This window comes from Sander lucioperca, chromosome 14 (assembly GCF_008315115.2).
Source record: "Sander lucioperca isolate FBNREF2018 chromosome 14, SLUC_FBN_1.2, whole genome shotgun sequence".
In the NCBI taxonomy this organism is placed as follows: Eukaryota; Metazoa; Chordata; class Actinopteri; order Perciformes; family Percidae; genus Sander; species Sander lucioperca.
This window is the reverse complement of record NC_050186.1, coordinates 26,046,692-26,074,665: the sequence shown is the minus strand read 5'-3', so window position 1 is coordinate 26,074,665 and position 27,974 is coordinate 26,046,692. Positions and strand designations below refer to the sequence as shown.

General features: G+C 42.8%; 1 protein-coding gene across 3 annotated transcripts in view; it reads left to right on the top strand.

Annotated features, from left to right (window-relative positions):
- The window catches only part of ehmt1b (euchromatic histone-lysine N-methyltransferase 1b), a 46,773-nt gene that overhangs the window by 17,687 nt on the left and 1,112 nt on the right, over window positions 1–27,974 (top strand). For all 3 annotated transcript variants that reach the window (XM_035991457.1, XM_031277412.2, XM_035991456.1), the window contains exons 2-26: window positions 2,820–2,910; window positions 3,004–3,524; window positions 5,075–5,363; window positions 5,528–5,676; window positions 7,539–7,694; window positions 9,468–9,539; window positions 9,657–9,759; window positions 11,333–11,455; window positions 12,959–13,236; window positions 15,058–15,290; window positions 17,445–17,660; window positions 17,783–17,865; window positions 17,990–18,096; window positions 18,190–18,312; window positions 18,587–18,688; window positions 20,008–20,112; window positions 20,209–20,363; window positions 20,536–20,706; window positions 22,175–22,319; window positions 22,454–22,531; window positions 23,045–23,160; window positions 24,035–24,121; window positions 26,059–26,137; window positions 27,046–27,221; window positions 27,633–27,974. The exon at window positions 27,633–27,974 is cut by the window's right edge and continues 1,112 nt beyond it. In XM_035991457.1, coding sequence (XP_035847350.1) covers window positions 3,057–3,524; window positions 5,075–5,363; window positions 5,528–5,676; window positions 7,539–7,694; window positions 9,468–9,539; window positions 9,657–9,759; window positions 11,333–11,455; window positions 12,959–13,236; window positions 15,058–15,290; window positions 17,445–17,660; window positions 17,783–17,865; window positions 17,990–18,096; window positions 18,190–18,312; window positions 18,587–18,688; window positions 20,008–20,112; window positions 20,209–20,363; window positions 20,536–20,706; window positions 22,175–22,319; window positions 22,454–22,531; window positions 23,045–23,160; window positions 24,035–24,121; window positions 26,059–26,137; window positions 27,046–27,221; window positions 27,633–27,822 — 3,804 coding nt within the window. In that variant the 5' untranslated portion in view covers window positions 2,820–2,910; window positions 3,004–3,056 and the 3' untranslated portion in view covers window positions 27,823–27,974. The remainder of the gene's footprint in view (window positions 1–2,819; window positions 2,911–3,003; window positions 3,525–5,074; window positions 5,364–5,527; window positions 5,677–7,538; window positions 7,695–9,467; window positions 9,540–9,656; window positions 9,760–11,332; window positions 11,456–12,958; window positions 13,237–15,057; window positions 15,291–17,444; window positions 17,661–17,782; window positions 17,866–17,989; window positions 18,097–18,189; window positions 18,313–18,586; window positions 18,689–20,007; window positions 20,113–20,208; window positions 20,364–20,535; window positions 20,707–22,174; window positions 22,320–22,453; window positions 22,532–23,044; window positions 23,161–24,034; window positions 24,122–26,058; window positions 26,138–27,045; window positions 27,222–27,632) is intronic.

Here is a 27,974-nt window from a genome sequence, read left to right as displayed (position 1 = left end):
TTTTTATCCTTTAGAACCGTGGTTCCCAATTCTGAGGTTGGGGCAGTTGAAGGGGCAGCATGATCAATCCGTGGGTTCTCAAGACGATTCAAAAGATAGGATAAAACGGGGGGAGATTTCCGCCTGCACAAATTAAGTATTTTTGTGACTTTCCTCCAGTCTTTGTTAGATAGTGTACCTCGTCAGGCCTCTAAATGATTCAAACAAGACAATCTGAAAAGGGGTAAAATCCCCCCTTTGGTCAGACTGCTCCCATCCCAGAGATGAGGGTTCACAAATATGTGAGGCTCACTGGTTTAGAAGGCCGCGGAGGCAACTCATCCTTTTTGTTTTCTTAGGCTGTGTAAAATGCGCTTGTGTACTTTTTAAAATTATTTCATCTCATTTGGCTGTTGGCACCTTGCGCAAGTCATTGACTGTCTTAACAGCTTAATTGTGAAATGTGTTTGCTTTGTATGTAGGTAGCTGTGACCTGTTTTTAGGTAGGTTAGATTTAAAAAATCACATTAGTGCAAGCGTCCAGGCCTCGTCACACACAAGTTTCACATTATGTTTTAGGGGCAGTGAATGATTAATCCATAAGAATATTTTATAGCATTACAAATATTACATATAATATGTTAAGAGCTTTGGCTATTTCTAATCATTACTAAGCTTATTTGTCGAAAGGTCCATTCTGGTATTTAAACTAAGAACCAATGGAGCCTTATTTTTGCAGCCATAGCTGAAGCTTTAGTCTGTTCTAATATCCTTTCATTGTTTGGTGTGCTACTTGAGGTTCCTGATCAGCACTAAGAGCTTTGGCTTCACATTTGGAGCTTCTTTCAGCAGCCCCTATACCCTCGTCCATGAGCCTCCAGACCCCTACGTTCCCCATCTAGTGGAAAACCGCTGCAATGGCCGCGCTGTGTCAGTAAACAATCTGGTTGCGAAATGGCGGAGATCTGCAGACAGGCTTCTCTGCTTCCCTTCCCCCCCCCTCTCTCCTTTCTGTCTCCAGTGTGTACGTTCCACTTTCCACCACTAGGGGGAGGGATGAGGCTGGTGTTCTTTTTTTGTTGTAACTGGCTGTCCCCATTCCATTTAAAAAATGAACTGAAGGGTTGTTGTTCTTCTCTTCACCCTCACATATGCTCACTTGAGATCATACACCACAGAGGATTGTCCCAGACTAGATGTTCTTTGGGCAACACCCTGAGATATTGTTCTCACAGCCCGGCTCCTTGGCCTGACCGGGCTGCTGAATGACAAGGTGCATGTTCGTGTTCGGCTCAGGGACTCCGGAGCACGTGTTTGGACAATGATTTAGGAAATGTGTCCTGATGGCTCATTTAGTTGGGGTCTCGATTGCATGCAGGTTTCAGGACAATGCTGTCTGTTCGATTTAAGGATTTGACTGTCAGAGCCCTTTTTGAGAGGAGAATTGAAGTGCTTGAATCAGTTTGTCAAAATGAAGCTCTCGGTGGTCTCTATTTCTCGCAGGTCTTGTGAGCGGGCTAGTTTAGAGAGAAAATGTTTCCTCTGCTTTCTTGAGGCAATCAGATTCAGTACCTGCTTTTACCACTCACTAGATACCGTATGACCCCAGTCCAGAGCAGCCCCACCCGTGTGTCTGTGTACCTTTTTTATTCTGCTCGGTATGAGCCTCACTTAAGGTCAGGGAGACTGTTAACCTTCCCGGCGAGTCCAAGGAATGCTGCTCTTTAAGGACAAACTGATCCAGGACCACTTTACTCTGACATTTGATCGAAAAAGTTGTCTAAGTGTAAAGTCAAATGGAGCAAAGAGAAAGCAAAAGTGTGGATTCATGATGGGGGCTTTTTTTGGGGCCTCTTTTGTGTACTTTGGGCCCATTTTCCCAAAGTGAGCGAGAGGTTGACGGTCATGCTCAGGAGGAAGAGAGAGTTTTGCATTTCCTGGTGTTGCCTCTTCAACTGCTTCCTCCTGTGAGATGTAAAGACGGGTCTGTGGGTGGCTAAGATTTCTTTTGAAGCTTTGGGTTGTGCATCTACTGCTCTACTGGTTGGCTGTAGCGTAGAAAGGGAGAAGACAGACAATGGAAGTGCATGGGGGTCGACCTCATTCTCTTGGCTTACTCTATAGTCTTTTATTCTGACAAAGACACATTACTGAAAAGAGGTTTTACACCGCTTTCAGTGCATAAACAGAAGATACTTATGCTTGGACATTATTTTATTTTTTTTTTTACACATTACAAATTTGTGAATTAATAGGGTTGTCAGTCGATAGAAAATGATTGTGAATCAACAGCCATTTTGATAATCAAGCATAGTGCCAAACATTCTGCTGCTTTTCTCAGTTTTATTTCATTTAGAGCTGCATCAATTATTTTGATTTGTTTTGATTTTGAACTAGTCCATTGATCATTTAGTCCTAGAATGTCTTGTTTGGGCAGATCAACAGTCTTAAAAAGCGCACACTTTCAGTTTACATTGATATATGAAACGGACAAAAGCAGAAAATCCTCACAGAGAATATTTGATATCTTTGCTTGATAAAATGACCTCAACAATTAGGCTAATCGATAATGAAAATTGTTGCTGATTAACTTTCTGTCTATCGACTAATACATTTAGTTTCTGGGCTGATATCATACATTTAATAGCTTTGTGTTTTGGACTCTTGGTCAGACAAAACAAACGTTTTAAAGAGGCTACCCCGGCCTTTGGGAACATGTGAACTATTTTCAGACTAACCGATTTAATTGAAAAAAGTTATCGATCGAGAATGAATATAAAATAAGTGTCAGTCGGAGCTCTGAATTCAATCTTCCATTGATATGTGTTTTTTTTCATCAGCCCGCTGGTCTAGCCAAGGGCAGCTTGGATAAGGGTGTATCCACAAAGAAAGAGGAACTTGATGCAACGAGCAACGGAGAGGATAAACCAGGTATGAATTGAAAGCACCTCATTTATAAAAATGATCCGTTTACATTGTAATTTGCATCATTTCTTTGTTTTGTTTTGTTTTGTTCTTCCATAGATGGAGACAAAGAGATAGCAGCCAGACTGGCCTCTTCCCCACCAACGGAGACGATGCTAAACGGCACCGAATGTGACGACAGGAGGCACAAGAGCCCGACTCACAGCTCCGCTACCGCCAACAAGACTTTACTGTTGGTGACCGAGAACGGCATGTCGGACACGGAGCCGCCGCGCGCTTCTGTTACTGGAAGCAATGGATTTATTCTCACTAAGCAGCAGCAGGAAGGCGGCTCTGCAGCGGGGCCAGGTGCAGGAGCTCCCCCCCACAGGACTAACTGGTTGCCTTCGGGCTCACCGACGGGGGGACACACGGCCAAATCTCCCCCGGCCTCGGCGACTGGTGGCGCACTGAGTTCATGTGCACTAAGGACTGACCCCAGTACGGGGACTACGTCGGGACAGGAGACACCAGACACTAAGAATGGCACCGCCTCGTCTCCTGCCCCGTCCCCAGCACCCGTCACCATACACAGAGCGCGCAAGACCATGTCCAGACCTGCTGTCAGCCCGGCACAAAAGGTAACGCGTCAGAATCTGGTGCATCGTCAGCTGCTCCTTTTAGTCTTTTTTCTCTTTGTTTTCTATTAAATAAAGGACGTTTTTTTTATCAGTAAACAATAAATAACAAAATTATATGCACATCCAAACAAAGTATGAGGACACACGTACATTACGCCCATATGCGATAGTTGAACATGTCCTTCCAAACCATGGGCATTAATCTGCCCTTCATCCACCATTTTGGAACCTGGCTGCAGGGATTTGCTCCCATTCAACAATAGCATTAGTGAGGTACCAGCACAGATGTTGGGTGATAGGGCCAGGAGCTCTCAGTCAGTGTTCCAGTTTATCCCCAAAGGTGTTGGGTGGGGTTGAGGTTAGGGCTGCACAATTAGTCGCAAATGTATCGAAATCGCAATATGGACTAGTGCTGTCCCGGCCTACAAATCCTATCCTACAGACTAAAGAAAAAAATCTTTGTTTGGTACAGATCCTCGCAAAAAAATCCCACTATAATCATTTTAATTTCTTTCAATGTTAATCATTTTCAATGAAAATGAGAATACTGATACAAAAACGATCATTCCCTCCAATATCGTGATTCGTGAATCATATCGCAATCGCAATATCAGTCAAAATAATCGCAATTAAGTATTTTCCTCATATCATGCAGCCCTAGTTGAGGTCAGGACTTTGCGCCGGCCAGTCAAGTTTTTGTCCATACCGTGTTAATTGACGAGACATGTGTACGCAAAATGATATAACTGTTGCTTAATGCGGTTAACTGTGTTCCGTTACATCAGACGCAACTCTATAACTGTTTTTAAAAACTAATATTGAATGAGCGTATTTACTAGCACCACTTTCTATAAATGGAGGATTTTGTGAGCTGTGCTTGTTGCAGGAGGACCTTGTTTACCGTAAAACACAGCGGTCAGTGTCTTGTTGCAGCAGCACATGCAATCATGTGCGCATAATATCTGGGTGAAAATTAAATGACCCTTTTCAAAGAAGCAAATTGGGGTATTTTGTGATGTCAGTTGGTAAAAAAACGACATCACAATGAGCCTTCCCTGTAACAAATAGATTTGTGTACCAAATTCAATACTTCTTAGGCACTGACTGAATTGCCTCCAAAGTATTGAAAAAATGCCCCGTCGTACGATACCAAATTTCAATACTTGCGGAGTAAATCTCATCAACGTCAGTGAGCCACTAAGCATGCAGCATACTTATTGCATGCTTAGTGGCTCAATGATAATAATGATTGTGATTGGCTGTCTAACTTTACACGTCGTAGAGACCACGCAGGAAAAACTTGCACAGAGACACGGGGCTCACGTAGTAGGAGCTGAAAAATAAATAAAAAGATTTGTGTCGTAATGTTGTAATGTCTTTTTGTTTTTGTTAAAAATTGGTATTGAAAAAAGTACAGTTTTTAGAATCCGGTATCAAAGTCACAGTATTGGTACCGGTATCAACATTTTTTTTTTTTTAATGATACCCAGCCCTAATTAAAATCTTAAAACATAGTTATCATAAAGGATTTTGTTTCTTGTTACCTACAGCTTCTTAACAGGGAATTAAGAGAAGCGAAGAGTGCCAAAATGGAGAAAATGGAGACTCATGTTGCACCTGACGCTCCGAAATCCTCGCAGCAGTCCTCCGCGCAGAACCATCTACCTCAGAGTCCGCCGGACACGCTAGCTTCAGCACAAACTGCTTCATCAGATTCACCAGCACCTCCTCCAGCTCCCGCGACACCTCCGGCTCCTCCAGCAGCCCCTGAGACTCCTCCAGCCCCCTCGGCTCCTCCAGCCCCCTCGGCTCCTCCAGCCCCACCCAAGCTCCAACTAGGTGAGGCTCCGGTAGAACATGACAGAAACTGGCCTACTGTAGAAAAAAACTGACTTTCTGGGGGGGTTTTCAAAGAAACGTAATCAGTGGACCAGACCAGAGCATACTTATTACTTATTTATTTTATACTATTGACCGTTTTGCTGTAAATGTGTGTGCTGTAGGTCCTTACTCAGGAGGGTTGTCATCCCGTAAGAAGAAGAGGAGGATGGGAATGTACAGTCTGGTTCCCAAGAAGAAAACCAAAGTGCTTCGGCAGAGAAGTGTGCTGGAAATGTTTAAGGAACTACAGCAGTCTGCCAAGAGCCCGCAGGTCAGTGCTCCTCACATTAGTCAAAACAAACCCAATTTAAGTGATGTCTTCATTTGACCATTTGTGTGACATCTCACGTTGGAACAAACAACAAATCAAAATCACTACAGTAAGCAAGTTTAAAAGGTCACTCTGGCACACGTTAAGATAAAAGGTGGCCTAATTATATGCTGTTATCAGGTTCATACTTGTATTTTGTGTTTCTACTAGAAAATGTTTATATGCTTCAATGTTCAAAAATGTTTTTTTTTTCCTTTATTTTTCTCATACTGCCCATGGCTGCTGCACCTGTATTCAGCCTCTGTCATCTGTCTCTTTTTAGCCCCGCCTGAAAAAGCCCAGTCTGCTCTGATTGGTCAGCAGGTTTCCACATCTCAGAGTCTCCTGGAATCTCTGCTGTTGCACTCAATGCAACTGGAGACTAACTGCAAAGGAGTATATAGCAAGACTTTGTCCTGTGAAAAATCACCAATAAAGGCTTCTTAACCAAATACTATACAACCGGACATGTTCCAGCAGTAATGTGAGTGGAAATCGGGGAGAACTAAACAACATTGGTAGCCAAGATTACAGCTTATCTGGCATTCGCATGTAGCTGCAGTACTGACAATAAACACTGCAGTAACGTTAGCCTAAAAACACGCCTCAGTTGCGTGCCTGGTGCAGATGACCGATCACAAGCTGCATCTCGTGTCGCTTAAATTGCATCCCTGACTCCTCCACTTCCACCTCCCTTCCTCGTGTCTGAGTCGGTCTCGCTGAAGAGACGGAAGAGACGCGAGGGAATCATGGGAGGAGAGAGAGGAAAACGAACAAATGTGTTTTTAGAGGGATGAGACGTCCTCTAAAGCGTCACGTGAATCTGCAGCTGTATGGGCGGAGTAAGCAACTCTTTCAGCTGCACGGCTTCTGGGAAGGCTGCTCTCGTGTATCCTCGCCTATATCTCCTCGGAGAGCCCTCCCCGATGCTCGCTCCTCGGTCCTCTGGGTAGAGATAAGGGGTTTCAAACAGGGGACGTAAGAGGCAGCTATAGAAACCCAGCTCCGAGTTACAAGACACGGGGCAGAGAGTAGAAAAAAAACTTTGAGAACATTGGGAAATCTGAGGTTTCTGCTAAGGGGGATTTCTCTGAAATACGTTGGTCTCATTTTTTGAAGCTTTGGCCACGTTTAACGTGATTTGACATAACATGTTTCATTTGTAACATTATATATATATGACAGAAAATATGGAAAAGCATAATAGCTTCCCTTTTAAGACATACTTTATTGATCCCGCAAGGAAAAAAAAATGTCCCTTTGTTTTTAGTTATAACACACAGGCCCTGGACCTATACATGCACTAATGGAGAGTGAGGGGGCTGCCCATGCCCAGGAGGTGAACTGGCACCTCTCCAGCTACCAGTCCGCACTCCGTACTTGGTGCGCACAGGAACTTGAACCGGCGACCCTCCAGTTCCCTAGCCTAGTCCCCAGCGACTGCCAACCCCATTTATTCACCTAAACCCATACTACTCTTGCTTTTGATGCTTTTTGAACTGTTGTGAATTGAACGTCAGCAAAAGGTGTCACACTAAGTCTCTTTAGACGTTTTCGAGATCTGACATGGTGTAGTCCAAGACATTCCAAATGTGGAGAGAAACATCTTCTTTAAAAAAAAAAAAAAAAAAACCTGTTAACTGTTTAACAGAAAAAGCTTCTGATCAGTCAACAATCTTTAGAATCTGACCATATATTTGATGCCTTGTTAATACTTGACAGTTTTTATACATTTCAGTGTCACCACAGAAGAACTGTGTATTTAACAGCATATTTTGAGATTGTTAATGATCATCATCTACTCCTCCTCTCTTGTCTCACAGACTAAAGAGGTAGCAAGCCTAAATGGGGAGAAGGTGGAAAATGCGTCGGAGGAGGAAGAGTCGGAGGAGGTGGAGTCTGAGGAAGAGGAGCGACAGCAGCCAACAGAAGAACCTATCAGTGCTGCACAGGAAGCAACATCTGAACCCGTCTCTCAGGTTGGAACGTAAAACCCTTTTTTTTCCCCCCTTTCCATTTTATCCTTTATGCAAAGTGCAGAACTTCGATGCCCGTTTACAGCAGTGTTGTAGAACTGTTGCATGAAATGTTTTTATTGCGCACAGAAAGTAGAAGGAGCTTCATAATCTTTTGATTTAAGTCAAGCAGCAACTGTGTTGGGTAGCACTTGGGGAAAGCAATAAGTCAGTGACTTAAAAAAAACGTCTGTGTTGACAAGATGAAATAAATTGAAACATTCAGTCAGATGTTTTACTTGCTGTCTGTGGGAAAGTTAATTTCCCAGGTGAGCTTATTGTCAGCTGAAATTACACGAGTATAGGAAACTATACAAAATATCTTTTTGGGCATTTTTAGGCCTTTATTTTCACAGGACAGCTGAAGACGTGAAAGGGGAGAGAGAGGGGGGAATGACATGCACCAAAGGGCCGCAGGTCGGAGTCGAACCCGCAGCGTCGAGGAGTAAACCTCTATGTATATGTGCGCCGCTCTACCAACTGAGCTAACCCGGCCACAGGAAACAGTTTTTTTTCTCATCCAAGTATCACTGTGTGACCCTAATGCAGGGGTGTCAAACTCAATTTCGCTAAGGGCCACACTGGAAAAAGAGAAACACATCGAGGGCCAGACATGTATAGTTTATTGACATGCTTTTATTTCATCGAAAAAGTCAAATATCTTTGACTCCGTTATTGCCATAGACAGTATATAAACTGGACCAACAGATCCATTTGAAGCACTTTTCCGGTGATGGCTGAGCGTTACTGCGCAGCCTGCAACTGAGAGAGACGACGTAGATGTGACGTGAGCAACGTGTCTGAAAGTTGGAAGTCTTCTGGTAGCTGTGCCAAGAGAAATCTCAATCATTCCCAATCTTGCAGAGACGGAGGTATATGTAAGGAGATAACATGGGCACAGGCTAATTATTGCTAACTAAAATGCTAGTTAACATTAGTAATTAAACTTAAACAGCTAATGTAAGTCGAAACTGCCTGCAAGCTTCTCCTGTACTGTACGGTAATTTCTCTACTATGCGACAGTAAGTCCCGTGGTTATGACACAATCGTTAGCCTATTTTTACAAAAATGTCTACTGCGGAGCCAATAACGTGAGGTACAAGGTAATGGAGCCTTTTATACATTGTCGTGTTTCTTTAGAAATAAACAATGAATAAATAAAGTCTTTAAACGCTTCAGATGTAAAGTTATTCGCTGTCAAAGTGACGTCAAAATGAATGGCAGTCAATGGAATGCTAACGGCGGGTAAGTGCTTGTTAGCATCAAAATGGCGCCATAGGATCTACGGGTTGTGAGAAGAAGCTTACCCCCTTGGTTATTGCGTGTCTCATATAGTCTTCTCACTTACAGTTTGGTCCACATAAAGCCCTGAAAAAGTGAGCAAAAAGGTTCCAAAGCCATCCTAGAATTTAGCAGATCAAGCAAAAACAACGAGTACATGTGGGCTACCACCCAGCTGACTCACAACAAGCTCTTTCACAGCCGGAATATGCAAACTCTCTGGTTCTGTGGGAATTTCTGAGTCTTAAAGTCGGACAAATTTACCAAATTCTGCTTTGAGTGTCACGTAATTGCAAGTTTAAAAAAAACAGTTTCCCATGTTTTTGGTTTGGCGCACAACTAGGTGGGCCAAAATTGATTGTGAACCTAAATTGATATGCGGGCCGGATCAGAATTTGCGAGGGTGTCATGTGCTCAACGCTGGTGATAAATTCTGTTCTCTGTTTTCTGCTGGAGATGGGAGAGGAGCAGGAGTCTGAAGAGTCTGGAGAAGAAGAGGGAGAGGAGGAAGGCACGGAGTCTGACTTGGTAAGATCCAACATCATTACTCAACCCAACTACTTCATCTCACATCGCCTCTTTTTGCAGAAGACGGGTACAGCTTCTTTTTTTTTTTTAAATCATCTCTGTATCCGTCTGCCCCAGAGCACAGAGTCCAGTCTGAAGAAGAAGTTGAAAAAGAAAATAAAGAGGGACAGCGCGTGGCTCAGGCCGTCTAGGAAACGGAAGAGGAGGATAAAGGCCAAAGGTGATTGCCGCTTTCTGTCACACCCACACCTGTACAGAGTCCTCCACATGTTGAGCGACAGGAGGATCTGCCACTGTTGTTAGCAACATGAATTCATTTGAAAATACTGAGAAGTTTGTTTTCCCTTTGAAACATGATGGCCTTCATTCATCATCAGTGAAACTCACACTCCAAACTAACACATTTTCTTTGAAAGTCTATTGACATTTTACAGTGAGCGGACATCAGCTTTTATTGGCTGAAACTGTTAATATTTTGTATAGCTTTAAGCACAGTTAATCCCTGATGCGCAAGGGTTGTACATTCTTCTGCATATCCTATCTTTATATTTACAGTATGCAACATGTATATACTAATGTAGGGCCTGTTTGGAACAGGCCCATTGCTTAGGCTAAGCAATGGGCCTCTGGGCCTCTGGGCCTCTGGAGAACCGCTCATTCAAACAACTTCTTACTCACCACTACACTTCCTTGGGTCCTGAGCAATACTGTACAACCATCATGACACAGTTGCATCCCCCAGCAATGCTACAGTATACGCGTCATTTGCTAACAGCTAACTATTTGGGACCAGGCTATTTCCAAGAACAAAAAACCATTCCGAAAGTTACAGTACATTGCTGATGCTTGAAATGTTTGAGTTTGCTACAACGTAACACCTCCAGTCTCGCTTTCTTCATCATCTTCATCTACTGTAGCGAGCAACGGACAGCGAGCTGTACCCAGAATGCCGTTCAGCGGTGTAACGGTTGAATACAATACACCACACAGTTTGTACACAACACACTCCTTATTAATATGTAGCTCTCAAGAGCTTGCACTCAACACTGCACGTCCTTGGGTCTCTCAGCAATACACCCGCCAAGTGTGACGTCGATCGGGTTGTCAAGAGAAACGAAGGACAAAGACTTAGAGCATCATTTTCTTATTACTTTAATGTTCAAAAACGTATGGACATTTGTTTTGCAGTAAAGAAAATCCCCATGTGCGTCACACAATTCCCGCAGAATATCTAACATTTTAATTTTAAGATTTTTTTTAAAAACTTAAGGGGTGTCCTAACTTACTTATTACACCGTTTAAATAACACGGGCAACAGCCTTTCCTGTACTGTTGCTGCCATCTGTCCTGATACCAGTTGCATACTGAGTAAACCTTTCCTTTCTTTTACTTAGAACTTCATTATGTGAAGAAATGACTCTTTTCCAAACTGCACAGCAGCTTGATTTTCCAAAACCTACACATTTTATAAAAACCTTCAGAGATCATTCTCAAGTCTTTCTGTCCCCTCGAACTCTAAAATCCAGTTCACACTTACTCACTCAGTGCACACACAAGTGTGAGTTGGTTTCACTTGTTGAACTAGTTTTTTTTTTTGTTTAAAGATTACTGTATTTAATTGCTTTGTCATACAGGTTTTTTATTTTCTTCCTGTCACACTTTCTTACAGATATCCACATACGATTGAATCATTGCATCGCTGCTCAAGACTGTTTTCTGTTTTCTTTCTTTTTACAACTTACTAACAGTAGACAGTGAAGCATTTTCTTACTGATCACTGTTGTTGTGTTTAGAACTGGAGGCGGGGGATCAGCCTCAGGCTTCAGCTCGGGCCCAGGCAGGCGTTGGGAAGGAGTGCACGCAGTCTGTCAACCTCAATAAGCCCCAAGAGCCAGCGCTTCGCTCACAGAACAAAGGTGATCTTAGAAGAAATTAGGAAGCTTGTTCATCAACATTCCATGTTTGATGTGTTTTCACCACTAACAATACTTGTTTTAATAGTATATAAAGTATTAATATGATAATTTGGACACGTTTAGTGTTCTGTGTAGAACAGGGTTTCCCGTTGTTATACTAGCAGAAGTTGACCTCCTTACCTGAAACAAAAAATACACAGCTAAAATGTTAAAGCCACTGTGTGTGTGTCTCATTGCTATGGCCTGATAATCCGTTTGCTGACCTGTACAAAATGTCAGACTGAAGAATAATTCAGTTATAGGGGGCGGCTGTGGCTCAGGTGGTAGAGCGGTTGCCAACAAATTGGAAGGTCGGTGGTTCGATCTCTGGCCCTGAGTTCCATGTCAGTTCCATGTCCAAGTGTCCTTGGACAAGATACTGAATTGCTCCCGATGCTGCGCCATCGGTGTGTGAATGTGTGTGAGTGTTTGCCTGATGAGCAGGTGGCACCTTGTACGGCAGCCTCGGCCACCTGTGTATGAGTGTGTGTGAATGGTGAATGGTTCCTGTACTATGTTAAAGTGCTTTAAGTATTCGTTAAGACTAGAAAAGCGCTATATAAATATAGTCCATTTTGCCCCAACTGAATTATTGTCATATTGATTGAAGATCTATTGTATTTTTTTTTTTTTAGAGTTGTTAATTCTGTAAATAGCTGCACAACAAGCTGCACGCTGTGTCCATTGTTGCTATTTTTGTGGCTATTTTTCTGATGGAATTGTACTGGCTCTAGCACAGGAATATGACAGCCCCATTCGTAATGCTGCCAACAAAGTTTTGATTGGTTTGTTCTTTAAGCAGAGAAACGGCTGTCAATAAGCACAGCACCAGACCTATTTAAACCACAGAAAGTCATTCGGATGGCAACCGGTTTTTGTTTGCACAATGAATTGATCCTGGTGAAAACTGCCCCAGCCTGGTTGTTTTTGCCTGAAGACTTGAAAAGAGGGTAATTATACTCAGATCACATAGGTGCAAGGTCGGAAGAAGAAGCTTCAATTAATGCCTGGTCAGATTTGTAATCTTGTTATTCTGTGATCAAATAGTTCCTGATTTTTAAATCAGATTTTTGTCTTCAGACTATTTTCTTTAAGTAGTTAGTAGTTCCTTTAAGTTTGTCAGTAAGTAAGTGAAAGCTTGTGCAGATTGTGACTTCTCTCGTTAGATTAAAAAATATGGTTTTGTAGAAAAACATGTTTGTATACGACAAAGTAAGGTAAAAAAAGAACCCAATAATAATCATTTTGGTATCTGTACAAAAAAAAAACGGTATCAAAAAAAACAGTGCCCAACCTGTCTACCTGTCAGTGGTTTTGAGTGGGTGGTATCAACTAAAAAGGGGTTAGATCATTTCTGCATATATGTGCTACATTGTCCAGCCAACATATGATTCAGGGCATCGAGTCCTTCTGATTGAACTGATTTTTAAACTGATATTGAGCTCTGACTTTGTTTCGTTGCAGACGCTTCAGGGGCAGCCATGGAGGAGGTTCAGGAGCTTCCGCTCTGCAGCTGCCGCATGGAGACGCCCAAGAGTCGAGAGATTCTCACCCTGGCAGACAAGAAGTGCATGGCCACAGAGAGCGTCGACGGACAGCTGACCCGCTGCCAGGGTGCCATACTGAAACATGAAATGATGCGTCCCTCCAACTCTGTTCAGCTGCTTGTTCTGTGCGAGGACCACCGCAACGGCATGGTGAAGCACCAGTGCTGCCCCGGCTGTGGCTTCTTCTGCAGGGCTGTGAGTACAGCTGCACTTTGATCATGTCTCACTGCAATGTATGTGGACTTACTGGGGGCTACTGTCAAAAGCAGGGTCTACGAAGGGCGTTTTCAGGCCTATACTTTGTTTGCTTTGGTCCGATTCAGTTTATGAGTTTGTAAACTTGGAGCGATTTTCCTCTTGGTACCGTTTTGTTTCACACCTGGAGAAATCCAAGCGTACCAAAATGTGTCTTTACAAATCACGCAAGAACGTTCACTCCTCTTATTGGTCAGATGTATCTGGGGCGGGAGCAAGAAACTAAATAGGTAGTGAAGAGGGAATTATGTCTAAAATAAGGCTCTAAGGCCTGTCAAATCTGACTCCAATTTATTAATTTACTAATTATTAATTCTTACATCGGACTCCAGCATAAAAGTACAACACAGCTGTGGATTCACAAACATCTAAGTTTCCCTGGCAACAGACACTTAAGTTAGAGCTGGTCTACCAAGATCTCGTCTGAAAATGAACCCTGATCTGAGTTTTTCCTGTGACTTTATTCTCTCCTCACAGGGGGGTGTCTCCTAGTTTCTAGACAGAAACTGTCATCTTTCACAAACACACACACACGCACAAAGGTCGGGTCTGGTGTGGTGCAACTTCCTCGTCTGCTCTCGCAACCAAACCAAACAATGCACCTCTATGCCATAAAAGTCTAAACTATTTTTATGACTTAAGCTTAACTTTCTGTGCATCAGAGGTCACCCGAATACTTTTAACCACTTCCTCAATAGCTAACACAGCTACCTTTGAGCACATATACACATTTTGTTAATAAAATATTTCTACAGTAGTAAAGAAGGTCCTGTGGTCTGGAATTGTGAATATTTCTTGCATCTCCATGGTAAAACCAGCTCATTTCATTTAAATAATCAACATTGTCACCGAGACTTGGCTCTGCTCTGCCGGTGTCTGTCTCCAACTTTAAGAGACCACGGAAATGCGACAACGAGCTTGACCGCAGTCTGTTTCTGTGAGAGAAACATTGCAAGCTGCTACAGATTCCATGTTCTGCCACATCCCAAATTGCAAAGCACGCCTGACTACAGGAGACATTAGCTCAGACTTGTGGAGTTACACATGCAGTTGGGACGGGTCGAGGTCGGCACATTCTCACCACAAACGAACCGCTCCAGAGTTCGATTGACAGCGTACCGAGAACACCTCATCAAGCAGGTCTTGGTATGCTTGTTTGGTCCGCTTTTGGTGCGCATCTGAGTGCGATTGCTGCGTTCTCACCTGCCCAAACGAACTGCACCAAGTTGGGAAACCAGCTCCAGTGCGATTCAACCAAACTAAATGAGGCAGGTGTGAGAGTGCAAGTGTAGACCAATTTATACAACACATTGCTCTACATTTGAACACCGTATGTACATGACTCTGGGGAATGAGCATGGATATGGGCAAACATTTCTATGGCTTCATTCCCTTTTTTATTTTGTATCTTGGAAAATCCTGGGGGCTTCAAGTGTTTTTCTTCACTTGACTTGAAAAAGACAATGTGTGGCCCAAATGATGTGGCCATGAGAGTTTAGGGTCATTTCTTCATATGTCACAGCAAATTGTTTTGGTGTGAATTTTGATTTTACAAGTTTTTTTTACATTGTAAAAACAGTTAATCAAAAAATAATTCTTGATATTAAAATGAATGATTAACTGCAGCCATAAAGTGGAATTTTAGAGGACTATTGCCGCACATGTAATAGTATTTTCTAATGACCTGACCCCTCACAGTAACACAGTCAGAGAGGTCCATTGTGTTTTGCTTACGGAGACTTTTGGCTTTTCATTGTGCAGGGGACCTTCATGGAGTGCCAACCAGACCCCAGCATCTCCCACCGTTTCCATGGTGCGTGTGCCTCGATGCTGAAAGGTCAAAGCTTCTGTCCCCACTGTGGAGAGGAGGCCAGCAAGGCCAAGGAGGTCACCATCGCCAAGGCCGACACCACCTCCACCGTGCCCTCCACGCTCGCACACGGACCTGCCACGCCTGGGATCCCCGAGGGCAGAGCAGACACCACCACCGGAAGGTAACGTACCAACTGTGGTGTGGCGCTGACTGGCCAACAGGAAGTATGGGAATTTTCCCAATGGCCCAGTCATGTGGGCTGCGGTCTTTTTCTCCCAAACCCGGCATTATATATAGCCTACGTAAGGCTGGTGGGGCAGAGAAGGTGCGCCAAAAAAAGACGCAAATGTGCTAAGATAACGGATTTATTTAAGCAGTCTGCAGGTGATGATGAGGACTAAGGATGTCACGAGAACCGATACTTGCGATACCTTTCGATTCTAAATTGACAAAACACCGACTATGCCCATTTTTTTTTTGTAAGCACCGTGAGCGCCGATGCCAGTGTTAGCATCGTTGCTGCGCCTCTTCTGGAACTGATGGGGGCAGTATACGCTTCAGAGTGTTCCAGTCGATACTTGCATTCAGAGGTAGGAGGTCACGAACAAGTGGAACTACACATGGCATAGGGAGCCGAAGTCACGCCCTTCTACTTCCTGTCCATGGGAACTATCTTTCGAAAAAATATCAACGAGCGTCAATGAAGAGATAATAATTTTTTGATCCTGTTTGAATTGTGCCATGAATTACACATATGATGTTCATCAGTTTAATAGATAATTTCGCAAGTCAAGAAAGTCTCAGTTTATTGTTAAACCAGTCCCTCCAGAAAAACGTGATTATGCGATCGCATAAGTCAATGCATAATCAGCCAAAGGCCGTATTTTTTTCAAATACGCGGCACTTTCGCCGCATAAATTGCCGATTTCCGCGCAAAATATGCGGGGCTTGCATGATTTCATAATCTCCGCATTTTTGTTGCAAAAAAGTCACATATCTTAGCAGAAAGTTGAAAAATGTTGCGTTTACTTCACACAAGAGCAGCTATTTTCCTCTGTTGTCATGGGAACGTTATGAAGTGACGTAATTACGCGACGTGAACATCATCGAAAAGCTGCAAACCCTGCGATGAAGCCATGGTGAAACCGCAGTTTTTGCAAGTTCCCACAATTTTTGCAAGTTCCCGCAGTTTTTGCAAGTTCCCACAATTTTTGCAAGTTCCCGCAATTTCATCGCATAAAATTGCATAAATATCCCACATATTCCATCGCATTTTTTAAGAAAACGTGCCCCATAATCAAGGATTTTTGCCTGCAACAATCACAAAAAAATCATTTTTCTGGAAGGACTGTTAAACTGTTGAAGTATTAGACTGTGAAAATACATAATTAGAAAGACTTTGCACTTCAAAGTCGCATGGATGACGTCTCGCTGAAGCTACGATGTCTCTGTGTATCGTACCGGGATGTAACGTTACTCAAATGAGCAGAGGATCTTGCTTGTTCTTTTGCTCATCTGCTGAAAACACAGCAGATAAAACACATCAGGTAAGATAACGTTACATGTGTTGTGGAACAGAGCTAAGCTAGCTAGCTAGCGAGCAAGTTTAGCATCAAGCTAGGTGACGTAAATTGTGTGAGACGAGAGATGTAGTTCACTGAGCGCTTTCACACAAAACTAAGTGGTACTATGACAAACCTACGGCTAACTGAGACTTTCTTCGGTTGAAAAATTATCTTTTTAAATTGACGAACATCATATTTGTAATCCATGGCTCAATTCAAACGGGATCAAAAAATTATTTGCCTCTCCCCCGTTCACTGGAACGTGTTTGGGGTCACTAGTTGTTGCACTATGACCATTAATTGCACTTTATTATGTTGTTCTATGCTCTATTGCACATGTTTTGTATGTCTTGTTATGACATTTTGATATTTTTCAAATATTTTAATAAAGAAGTTCATGTTTCAAGTTCAAGTACATGGAATCTTAGAAAATCCTTTTTCTTTTTTTTTACTGTGGTATCGAAATCGGCATCGAGAATTGTGTTATTTTACATGTATTGACCTGTAGGTACTGAATTTTTGGTATCGTGACACCCCTAATGAGGACAGTGGCAAGGTGCTTTGTGTGAATATTTAGTGTAAATATAGTGTGCTACATGGATGGAAGAGTCAGCTGATTATTGCGCAATCAAGGCGCTCTGTCCGCAGAGGTAGCAACTTCTTTTTGTAGTTTTCTCCACGGAAGATTTTTAAGACAAATGTCCACAAACGTCCCCAATGAAAAGTCATCCATACACTGCACAGCTAAGTACTTCTCCTTTGTTGTCCAGCTCATCTCGTCTGGCTGTGGGGGCTGAAGTCAGCGGCAGGGCCGACAGCTCGCTGTCCAATCGCTCTGCACAGGGACTCGACGCCTCTGCTGTTCCTGGGTCGTCCAGGGCCGCGTCACTGCTGGCTGTGGCGGGGACCTCTGTCTCACCTACAGTCCCTCAAGGAGCAGCTAGAGAGACTCTAGAGAGCGTCCTGGTAGCTCTCGACACAGAGAAGTAAGTTCTACCACCAGAGTGGCGTCTTGATTTATCTGGATGACCCAAAGCCTGGACCTTTGAGACAAACTTGGACAACCACTCACATTTTTCTTTTTTTTTTTTGTGCGTGTTTTGATCAGGCCCAAGAAGCTGCGTTTTCACCCCAAACAACTTTACCTCTCAGCCAAACAGGGAGAACTCAAGAAGGTTGTGCTCATGTTGGGTATGTTAACTCCACCTGTTCTGTTTTAGTGCCTCATCAATCTTGGTTCTTTATATGCATCTAACTTGTGTTTCTATCCAAATGCTTTTTAACGAAATGGTTTCCTTCAACGTTTCCCTTCCAGTGGATGGGATCGACCCTAACTTTAAGATGGAGTCTCAGAACAAACGCACGCCGCTCCACGCTGCAGCTGAAGGAGGATACAAAGACATCTGCCACATGCTCGTACAGGTAAGACTCTTTTAATGATTATCTTATGGTTATGAATAACGGCGGTTCAGATCCTCAGTTTTCGTGTTCTAAAATAAAAAAATGCTGCTCCAGGCCGGCGCGAACGTGGACATGTGTGACGAAGATCAGCGGACGCCATTGATGGAGGCCTGTGAGAACAACTACATGGAGACGGTCCAGTACCTGCTGAGAGCTGGAGCCAGCGCCACACACAAGGTAAACCTGCATCTGTTTTATGGCTAAGGCTACAGTGGTGAGTAAAATCAGAATGTAATTTGCCCTTTTAAATTTTTTGGCAGCTGTCATACTGGTGCTCTATTGATATTCTTGTTGTCCAGAAAAACGTATTTGAATTAAGATGGTAAAGTGGTTTCTTGCAAAACAGATTATTACTTACATTATTATTATTTAATCACATGCATATATCTATTTATGGAAGTTCATCTCGAGACTTGAGTCTGTCAATAATTGGATTCTCTGCTGCTCTCAGGATGTTGAAGGATTCACGTGTCTCCACCTAGCGGCAAAGTCTGGCCATTACAGCATCGTTGAGCACATTCTGTCCACCGGATTAATCAACATCAACTGTCAGGTGGGTACCGTGTCACATGTTCTCTTCCAGTCATTTTGATCCTCTTAGTGATTTCAGCTGTACTACAGGGCTTTCACATTCGTTTACGTGTGCGTTTTCCCTCGCGCACCAGACATCATCATTCAGTAGCATTTAATGCTGCTGTCCAGTCACTTTCTCCTCCAGCTGATCATATCATATGTCTGGCTGTGTGACCACACATTGATGCATATGTTGGATATTAGGTAGTTTACACCGTACAGCTGATTGTAAATAATGCCTCAGCAGAGTTCAGTAATTAGTTCTTGACATTTCAGGCTCGTGACAGCACGGCTGATTGAACTTAAAGGGGTCAATTAACTTTTGATGCACCTTTTCAAATGATGAACTAAAATACCGACTTAATCATTTTGCTATCAAAATGACTTGCGATGAATACAATAGTATGATGCATGCATATAGCATGTCTTAGGTAGAATAGCCTGTGTGTGTGAATTTGGATTTGGTCGACTTGGATTTGGCCGTTCAATATGAATATTTGATTTTTCCTTGTTTGACTATCAAGCAACTCTTTATTGACCTGCCAGATTTTTGAACGGGGTCAGCAGGACATTCAGGGTGACAGCTACGTTCATGTCATATAGTAAACAAGCCAAGCTAATGCTTCCTAACTACGCTAATGACGGTTTGGAAAGCTCTCTCTTCCTCCGGGCAGCTGCCTCCGTCTCACTCAGATTCACCCTGGGTCCCAGTCTGCTGCTGCCTGTTCACGGCGCGGACGGGATGACATAGTGGAATGATTTTACCTCGGAGAGCAGCCTGAAAGCGAGGAGTGATCACTCTGTAGTCTGGGGACCAAAATGTCCCCAGAAGTACACACACTGACACAACTGCTCGATTTGAAGAATACTGATGATCCGAATCTTCCACTTTCAGGGGGCAAGCCCTGCACAAGTGTGTTAGATGAGAACTAAGTCTTTATGCTAAGCTAACATGCTGCTTGTGTGCGTACGTGCGTGTGTGCGTATATGAAAATAGCTCGGCTTTGCAGCTATTCGTGGTGCTTTCGCGTCCAGTGTGTTTTCACTGTTAGGCAGAACTCAGAGAAAGGACGGCTCTGCGTCTGATGTGTGTTTGTTTGAAATGTTGAACCTTGATGTAAGAAGGTAGCCATTAGGGCAGCTGTGATGTAAAGACACAGTCTCTCCTCGGATTAAGCTTTGCACCCAGTGGGTAACAGGGGTGTTTCGTATCTGCCATGTACGGTACTGCATGTTACAGCTTTACTCAGCTGATCAGTGGTCCGTTCACTGAGCTTGAAAGTATGAATTTCCCCTCAGGATGATGGAGGTTGGACAGCCATGATCTGGGCGACGGAGTACAAGCACGTGGACCAGGTGAAGCTGCTTCTGTCCAAAGGAGCCGACATCAGCATCAGGGACAAGGTTGGCTGAGGAGTCTGTCCACTGTCCGCGTTTCACGTGCTTTACAGAAGAAGCCAGTGTTGTGTCATTGTTGGTTCATGCCGGTTTGTTTTCTAGGAAGAGAACATCTGCCTTCACTGGGCAGCGTTCTCAGGCAGCGTGGAGATCGCCGAGCTGCTCCTAAACGCCCGCTGCCACCTGCAGGCTGTCAACATCCACGGAGACTCCCCTCTACACATCGCTGCTCGGGAGAATCGCTTAGAATGTGTCACGTGAGTTTCTGCCTCCAGGGAAAAGGCCAAACCCTTACTTTTTGGAGTAAAACAAATACATTGCTTTTTGAACTACAGTTAAAAACAAAAGGATTGATTCAAACGAGCAATTTAAAAAAAGTTGTCCAGAAGAGGCTTGTTGTTGATGATCAGAAGAATGTGGTCTCCCCAGGCTTTTCCTGACTCGAGGAGCTGATGTGTTTCTGAAGAACCGCGAGGGAGAAACTCCTCCAGACTGCTGCAGCCACAACTCCAAGGCCTGGGCGGCACTGCAGGCCAACAGGAGGGAGAGGGACGCCAAGAACGCCAGGCTCGCTCGAGCAGAGGAGAAAGTCCTTCACAGGTTGAAATTATACTGTGAAAATAACCGTGTTAAAAAGGCGGGGGGGCTGCTTTGGGGTGGGCATGTAGAGACAGATAGAATAATATCCAAGAAGGCCAGGTTGAGTCATTAATTCGTGAGTTCAAAGCTTATTAGATGGAAAAACACTAGGGCTGCACGATTGGGAGAAAAAGTCATATTGCGATTTTCAGGACACCGATTGCGATATAATGGTATCTACATTATGGAGTCTACTTGCTTGATTATGAAGGAAAATGCACAATTTTGAAATGTGTATTTCTCAACTTGAACATACAAAGTTAAACAAGCATAAGAAGAAATACAAACAAAAAAATGTGTTTTAAATAACTTTGGTAAAATAGCCAAATTAAATAACAAGTGGCTGTATGTTACTTTCAGTTTGTGTTGATTCTAGCGGCCGCGTTGGACAGAAGCGGTAGTGTTTTTACTACGCTTGCTGTCGTAAAGGTCTTTTCTTTACGGTGCTGTATTACCCACTGTAGGTTACTGAGTTAGTGTTACCGGGAGGTCATATAGTCGCGATGAATATTTTACTTGGACAGAAAAGCATTAATCTACAATAAGAGAATATGTTACCAAAGCATCGTTGCATTTCAAGTGTTGCATACGGTAACTAGCCTACTTTGGATGTATTGTGAGCTAAACCGGGTAATGTTGTCACTGTGTCACGAGCCAGAGCATTAAGAGATTGTTGTAGCAACCAACGTAATAATAACTAAGATTAATATAGTGCATTTCATGAGACCCACGGACGCTTTACACAAGTACAGGGGGACAAGGGACAAGAAAACAGTAGGCCAACACAAACACGGAATAACACGTCCGCGCTAAATGGAAGGGGGACGTAATTTAATGTTGGCTACTGATGTACAACCACATCGCGCAGACTAAAGTTATTTTATGAATGAAATAGACATATAATATACCTGAGGGCCAATTCGGGGATGTTTTTGAATAACATTTTGGAAACAATTTCCTTTCATTTGTTTTAATTTCAATAAGAAATTTGTTGTATTTAAGCAGAATACTGAAAGCAGCAGAAAGGCAGAACTTAGTACACTTTATCTGTTTATTTATCGCAGGTGATATCGTTATTGCGATATTCAACAACGATCTTGCATATCGCATGTTTTCCTCATATCATGCAGCCCTAGTTAACAGTGAACAATAAAACAACAAGCTTCTTAAGACAGTGGCTTCATCTGTTGTTAAAACTCTTGGTAAAGTGAAGGGTGTTAACAACGTGGAGACTGCAGTTCGCGCAGAGGCTAGAGTGTCAGGCACATAGCACACCTTTTGGTTTACTTAAATGTAATCGCACAGAGTCACATTGCAGTTGGATCAATCGTGCAGCCGTACAAAACCCCCAGCATTGTTTTTGCCACAACCTCTGCATCAGATGTCCTTGTGGTTGACAGCCCCTAACCAACGTCTGCCCTGTTTACAGTGACATAGCTCTGGGGCAGGAGAGAGTTCCCCTTCCCTGTGTCAACTCTGTGGACAGTGACCCTTACCCAGACGACTACAAATACATCCCTGAAAACTGTGTCACCTCCCCCATGAACATCGACAGGAACATAACCCACTTACAGGTTAGTACAACCATTTCGTCAGGCATTCGAAAGGAAACAAAAGAGATCTTTTTTTTTTTTCTTTTTTTTTTCCCTCCGTGATTGGCAATGTGACGTGATCAATATAATTTTCTCTCTTTATCCATGGCTACCAGTACTGTGTTTGTAAAGAAGACTGTTCGACAAGTATCTGCATGTGTGGACAACTCAGTCTGCGGTGCTGGTACGACAAGGTAAGAATAGATGTCTACACGGACAGAGCACAGTCTTCTTTTAACAAGATGTATCAGAAAGTATGTGGACACCCAAACATGGCCAAACCATGAAAAACAGCACCCGACCAAACGTATGTGAGCCAAGCGTCCACATACCATGTAGTGTGTAATAATATTTATCAATCATGCAGTCATGACCACCATGAAATATATATGCTGTGTGTATGTATGTATGTATGTATGTGTGTGTGTGTGTGTATATATATATATGTATGTATGTATGTGTATATATATATATATATATATATATATATATATATATATATATATATATAATATATATATATATATATATATATATATATATATATATATATATATATATGTATGTATGTATGTGTATATATATATATATATATATATATATATATATATATATATATATATATATATATATACATACATACATACATACACACACATATATACATACATATATATACGTGTATGTGTATTTTCTTCCACGTTTAGAGTGGTCGTCTTCTACCTGAATTCTGCCGTGAGGAGCCTCCTCTCATCTTTGAGTGTAACCATGCATGCTCCTGTTGGAGGACCTGCAAGAACCGCGTAGTGCAAAATGGACTCAGGTATTCAAAATTCATCTCAACGACTATGTTTACATGCACATAATATTCTGGTTTTTGCACTTATTCCGAAAAAAAAAAATATTCTGACTTAAGCTGTTGACATGGCTAATGAAAATGAATATTCCACTAATATTCCTGTTTACATGCAGCTGTGCAAAATAGGATTTTTTTCAAAGTATTCCACCGGTGGAGGACTTGTTGGACCGTGCAAACATCGTCTCCGTCTTTCATTCCCTTCACCATCTTTATGAAAAGGTCGCCGTTGCGATGTTTGTGGATATCCAAAAGCTGTTGATACCTAAGTCTTTTGTAATGTTTAGAAGTAGGTGTGTTTCTCCTACACAGATGTGGATGCATCTCTGCCACAGCCTAGCAAACTATTGGCTAGTTGCTTTGTGTACAACAACCATAGCAACCCACAGAGCTGACTTTAAGCCGTAAACAGGCAAGAGACCGTAAACCATCGCAAACTGCGATTAAAAACCCCGAATGAGATACATATTCCAAATGCGCTGTAAACATGTCCAAAGAATGCCTCTCCCACATGTCTTAATCGGAAAATCAAATTCGGAATATTGTCATATTTGGAACAATGGTGGAATATTAGTGTGCATGTAAACATACTCAATGTGTTAATAAGAAAAGCTTGATGCTACTGTCTTCAGCAGAGCATTGCTGGAATAAAGAGGATCTTTCAAGTGATTTCTGTTGTCTGGAAGACAACTGTACAACTTATATGGTGGTAGAACTGTGCAAGGAAGCACAATATAAAAACTTCTTGTTGTAACTATCTTATAATTAAGGCTGTGAGGGGTGTAAAGTTAAATATCTACCCCAGGAGAGAAATAAAAAAATGGTTGTGTATCTTTTTCAGGACCAGGCTTCAGCTCTTCAGGACCAGGAAGAAGGGCTGGGGTGTCCGAGCAGTACAAGACATACCACAGGGGACCTTTGTGTGCGAGTAAGTCCCATTTACATACAGATAAAACACTGTTTATATGTGCACCTCACCTTTCATTTTTTTAACCACAAAGAGCACAATACAACACAGCTTGCACCCTTGCTGAACTGTCAGTCATTTTTATTCATTTACTAATCACAACACTGAACAGGCATGTTTCACCAAATAAAAAAAAAAAAGCCGTTACTCTCACACATCCATGGTCTGCATCTCCTGCCAGATGGCAGCAGCTCAGACTGTGAGCGCAGCATACTGTACCAGAGAGATAGTTATGCGTTCTGCTTCTTCACATTCACAAGTGCTGTCGGTGTCACTGAGGCGTTGCGTTATTGTAACTATTTTCAACTGCTTTTTTATTTTTTCATCACAACATTTAGGGTTCTGTGTACCATTTCAAAAAACACGTTGGCTAAGAAAATACCTGTTTCCTTTTGGCAGTTGTTAACAATCTAAGCGCACGGCGTGAAGCTCCTGGCGCAGGTGCGTTTAGGCCATGTCCAAATCCACTTTTGCTAGTTTGACGGCGGAAAAAAGGATCTGGGCGCATGGTTCAAAAGAGTTGTACTTAGTGTCTTCATTAATTCATAGGTGTGTTTGGGGCGTAACATGTAATAAACCAATCAGAGAGTCTTCTCTCATTCCCTTTAAAAGCCAGGCACGTTTGTACCTTGGCGCATTGCTATTTTGATGGCGGATGGTCATATTTTTATTTGTAATCTTTTGCATGTTTGTGTGCTGCTGCGCTTCCGTGTGTGTGTGTGTGTGTGTGTGTGTGTGTGTGTGTAACAAGCATAGTATGCGTGCTGTGCATAAGCCTAGGTACATTTTACTAATTTGCTTAAAATAACAAGGAAATGCTGCACTATTGACTTTAGACCAGGTTTTTCTTGGTCAGTGGCGCCGATCACTTCCCGCTGCCTCAAGATAGCAATACGCCCAGAATGCACCTGAACACACCTCCCTGTAAGACCAGCACGCCCATGGGCGCACAGATGGTCACAGGTGCATTTGCTATTTAAACGATGTGGGCACTGGATGCTCTTAAAATAGCAAAGACACTTGAGTTGGGTGTTGCGCCGCGCTGCGCCGGGTGCTAGATAGGGCCCAACATGTTTCTGATCTAAACGTTGTTGCTTTAATAAAATGTTGTCACTGCGAGCTCCAGCCAGTGTGCTGGACCTTTTCTTATATTAACGTGTTGACAAAAATACAATAACTTTAAGGGTAACTTTATTTATATAGCCCAATATCACAAATTTGCCTCAAGGGGATTTACAATCTGTACAGCATACGGCTGGTTTTACTCCACATTCTTTTTAAATTGTCAATGCATCCAATGAAAAGACCCAAACCACCAGCGGTACCGAGAGCTGTAACAACTCCAAATGTTGGTGTACAATTTTAAAATTGTCTCAGAAATAATTGCGATTGACAATATAATTGTCTCTTTCAATTTTTTTTCTTTCAAAAATTAGTCTTTTGGGTTAAATATTTTAAAAGATTGGAAAAACATGAAAGGTTTAGCACACATGTTTCAAACTCAAGGCCCGCGGCCCAAATCCGGCCCCTCGCAGATTATGATCCGGCCCGCAAATCAATTTAGGTTGTCATTTTTTTGACGTTTTGTAACTTTTTCCGACGTTGTTATCAAGATATTTGACTTTTTCGATTAAATAAAAGCATATCAATAAACTAAACATGTCTGGCCCTTGATGTGATTCTCATTTTCCAGTGTGGCCCTTAGTGAAGTTGAGTTTGACAACCCTGGTTTAGCAGAAGGAATGTTTAATGTTTAAATCTCAGTATCTCCGAACTGTTATCGACTAAAACCGTCTAACTCCTAGTAGAGGAAATGTTGCCATGTTGTAAACAGCATCAGCATTAAAAGGTTTCAGTGATGTCTCCAGCTGCTGACTGCTCAACCTGCTTTTGAACAGGTACGTCGGGGAGATCATCTCCGAAGCAGAAGCAGAGATGAGGCAGAATGACACTTACCTGTTCAGCCTGGACGATAAGGTAAAGGACCAATAGATTATTATATTAACACATGTTCAAAAATGGAGAGAAACCCAATTCCAACGTTCACTCTGATCATTTTCTAGTTAGTACTTGTAAGGAACACGCCGACTTATTGGGACTTTGTCTTATTCCCCGTATCCCCCAGAGTTAGATAAGTCCATACATACCCTTCTCATCTCCGTGCGTGTTGTAACTCTGTCTGACGCCCCCACCGCTAGCCTAGCTTAGCCCAGATCCTGGAGGTAACCGGCTCCAACTAGCCTACTACTCCCAATAAGTGACAAAATAACGCCAACATTTTCCTATTTACATGTGATTTGTATAGTCACAGGGTGTACAAATAACAAGGTCACATGAGACACAGCTGTCTTCTAACCATATACATACTGGGAACTATATTCTCAGAAAGGCGAAGCACTGCTACTTCTGCTACTTAGGCGGAGTGATTTGCTTGCAGCACCTGAGAAGCCCCGTGGCGAGGAGCAGAAGTAGCAGTGCTTCGCCTTTCTGAGAATATAGTTCCCAGTATGTATATGGTTAGAAGATGGCTGTGTCTCATGTGTCCTTGTTATTTGTACACCCTGTGACTATACAAATCACAACATGTAAACAGGAAAATGTTGGTGTTATTTTGTCACTTATTGGGAGCAGTAGGCTAGTTGGAGCCGGTTACCTCCAGGATCTAGGCTAAGCTAGGCTAGCGGTGGGGGCGTCAGACAGAGTTACAACACGCACGGAGATGAGAAGGGTATGTATGGACTTATCTAACTCTGGGGGATACGGGGAATAAGACAAAGTCCCAATAAGTCGGCGTGTTCCTCTAACATGTTTTCTTTGTATCAACCATGCAGAATTCTCCTTTTCAGCTGTGCAGTTTATTATTTATTATTTATCTTCCCTCCCAGCCACAAGATCTATACTGCATCGATGCTCGTTTCTATGGAAACATCAGCCGTTTCCTCAATCACATGTGCGAGCCCAATTTGTTTGCCTGTCGAGTGTTCACGACGCACCAGGACCTTCGTTTCCCACACATTGCCTTCTTTGCCAGTGAAAACATCAAGGCTGGAGAAGAGCTCGGGTAACACTTTTATTTTATTTATTTATTCTTTTTTTTTTTTTTAACCAATTTAAGACATTATGTCTTTTAGACACAGGATTTGAAAACGGAAATGTTTGATGCCAATATGATGTAGTGGCCAAGACTACCTAACAGATTAAGTTTGAGAATTGACACAATTAAAAGCCTAATTAATATTTAACAGAAAATATGAACAGCTTAGCTGTAGTGGTGTAAGTGGAGTAAGGACCCTGATACACTGTGATTCTGGGGCTGATACCGATTTTATTAAGAGCTGTCTCACTCAGCGGGACATGCAATGAACAGTTTTGTTTTTCATCCCCGGAGGTCAGATAAAGGCAGGTTTTGATTTTAATGGCAGCACTTTTCTATAATTCTTTGCTTTTTCTCCTCCCCTTCCCCCCTTCTCAGATTTAACTACGGCGATGACTTCTGGGAAGTCAAAAGCAAGCTGTTCAGCTGCGAATGCGGCTCGTCCAAGTGCAAGTACTCATCCGCGGCCATGGCGTCGCTGCAGGCGGACAGCACCCCGGAGAACCAGCAGCAGCCCAGCGCGTCTCCCGACACCAGCTCTTCCAACAGTCCCTCCAGCCCCTCCTAAAGCCGCCGTCACACTACACTTTGCTACATGTACACAACACACGAGGGCGGCCGTCTCCATCCTCCTCGAACTTTAAACTTTTTAATCCATGAACTTGTACTGTGTCTTCACTTCTGATTTCAAAAACCCATGGACCGCGGACCTTTCGCGAG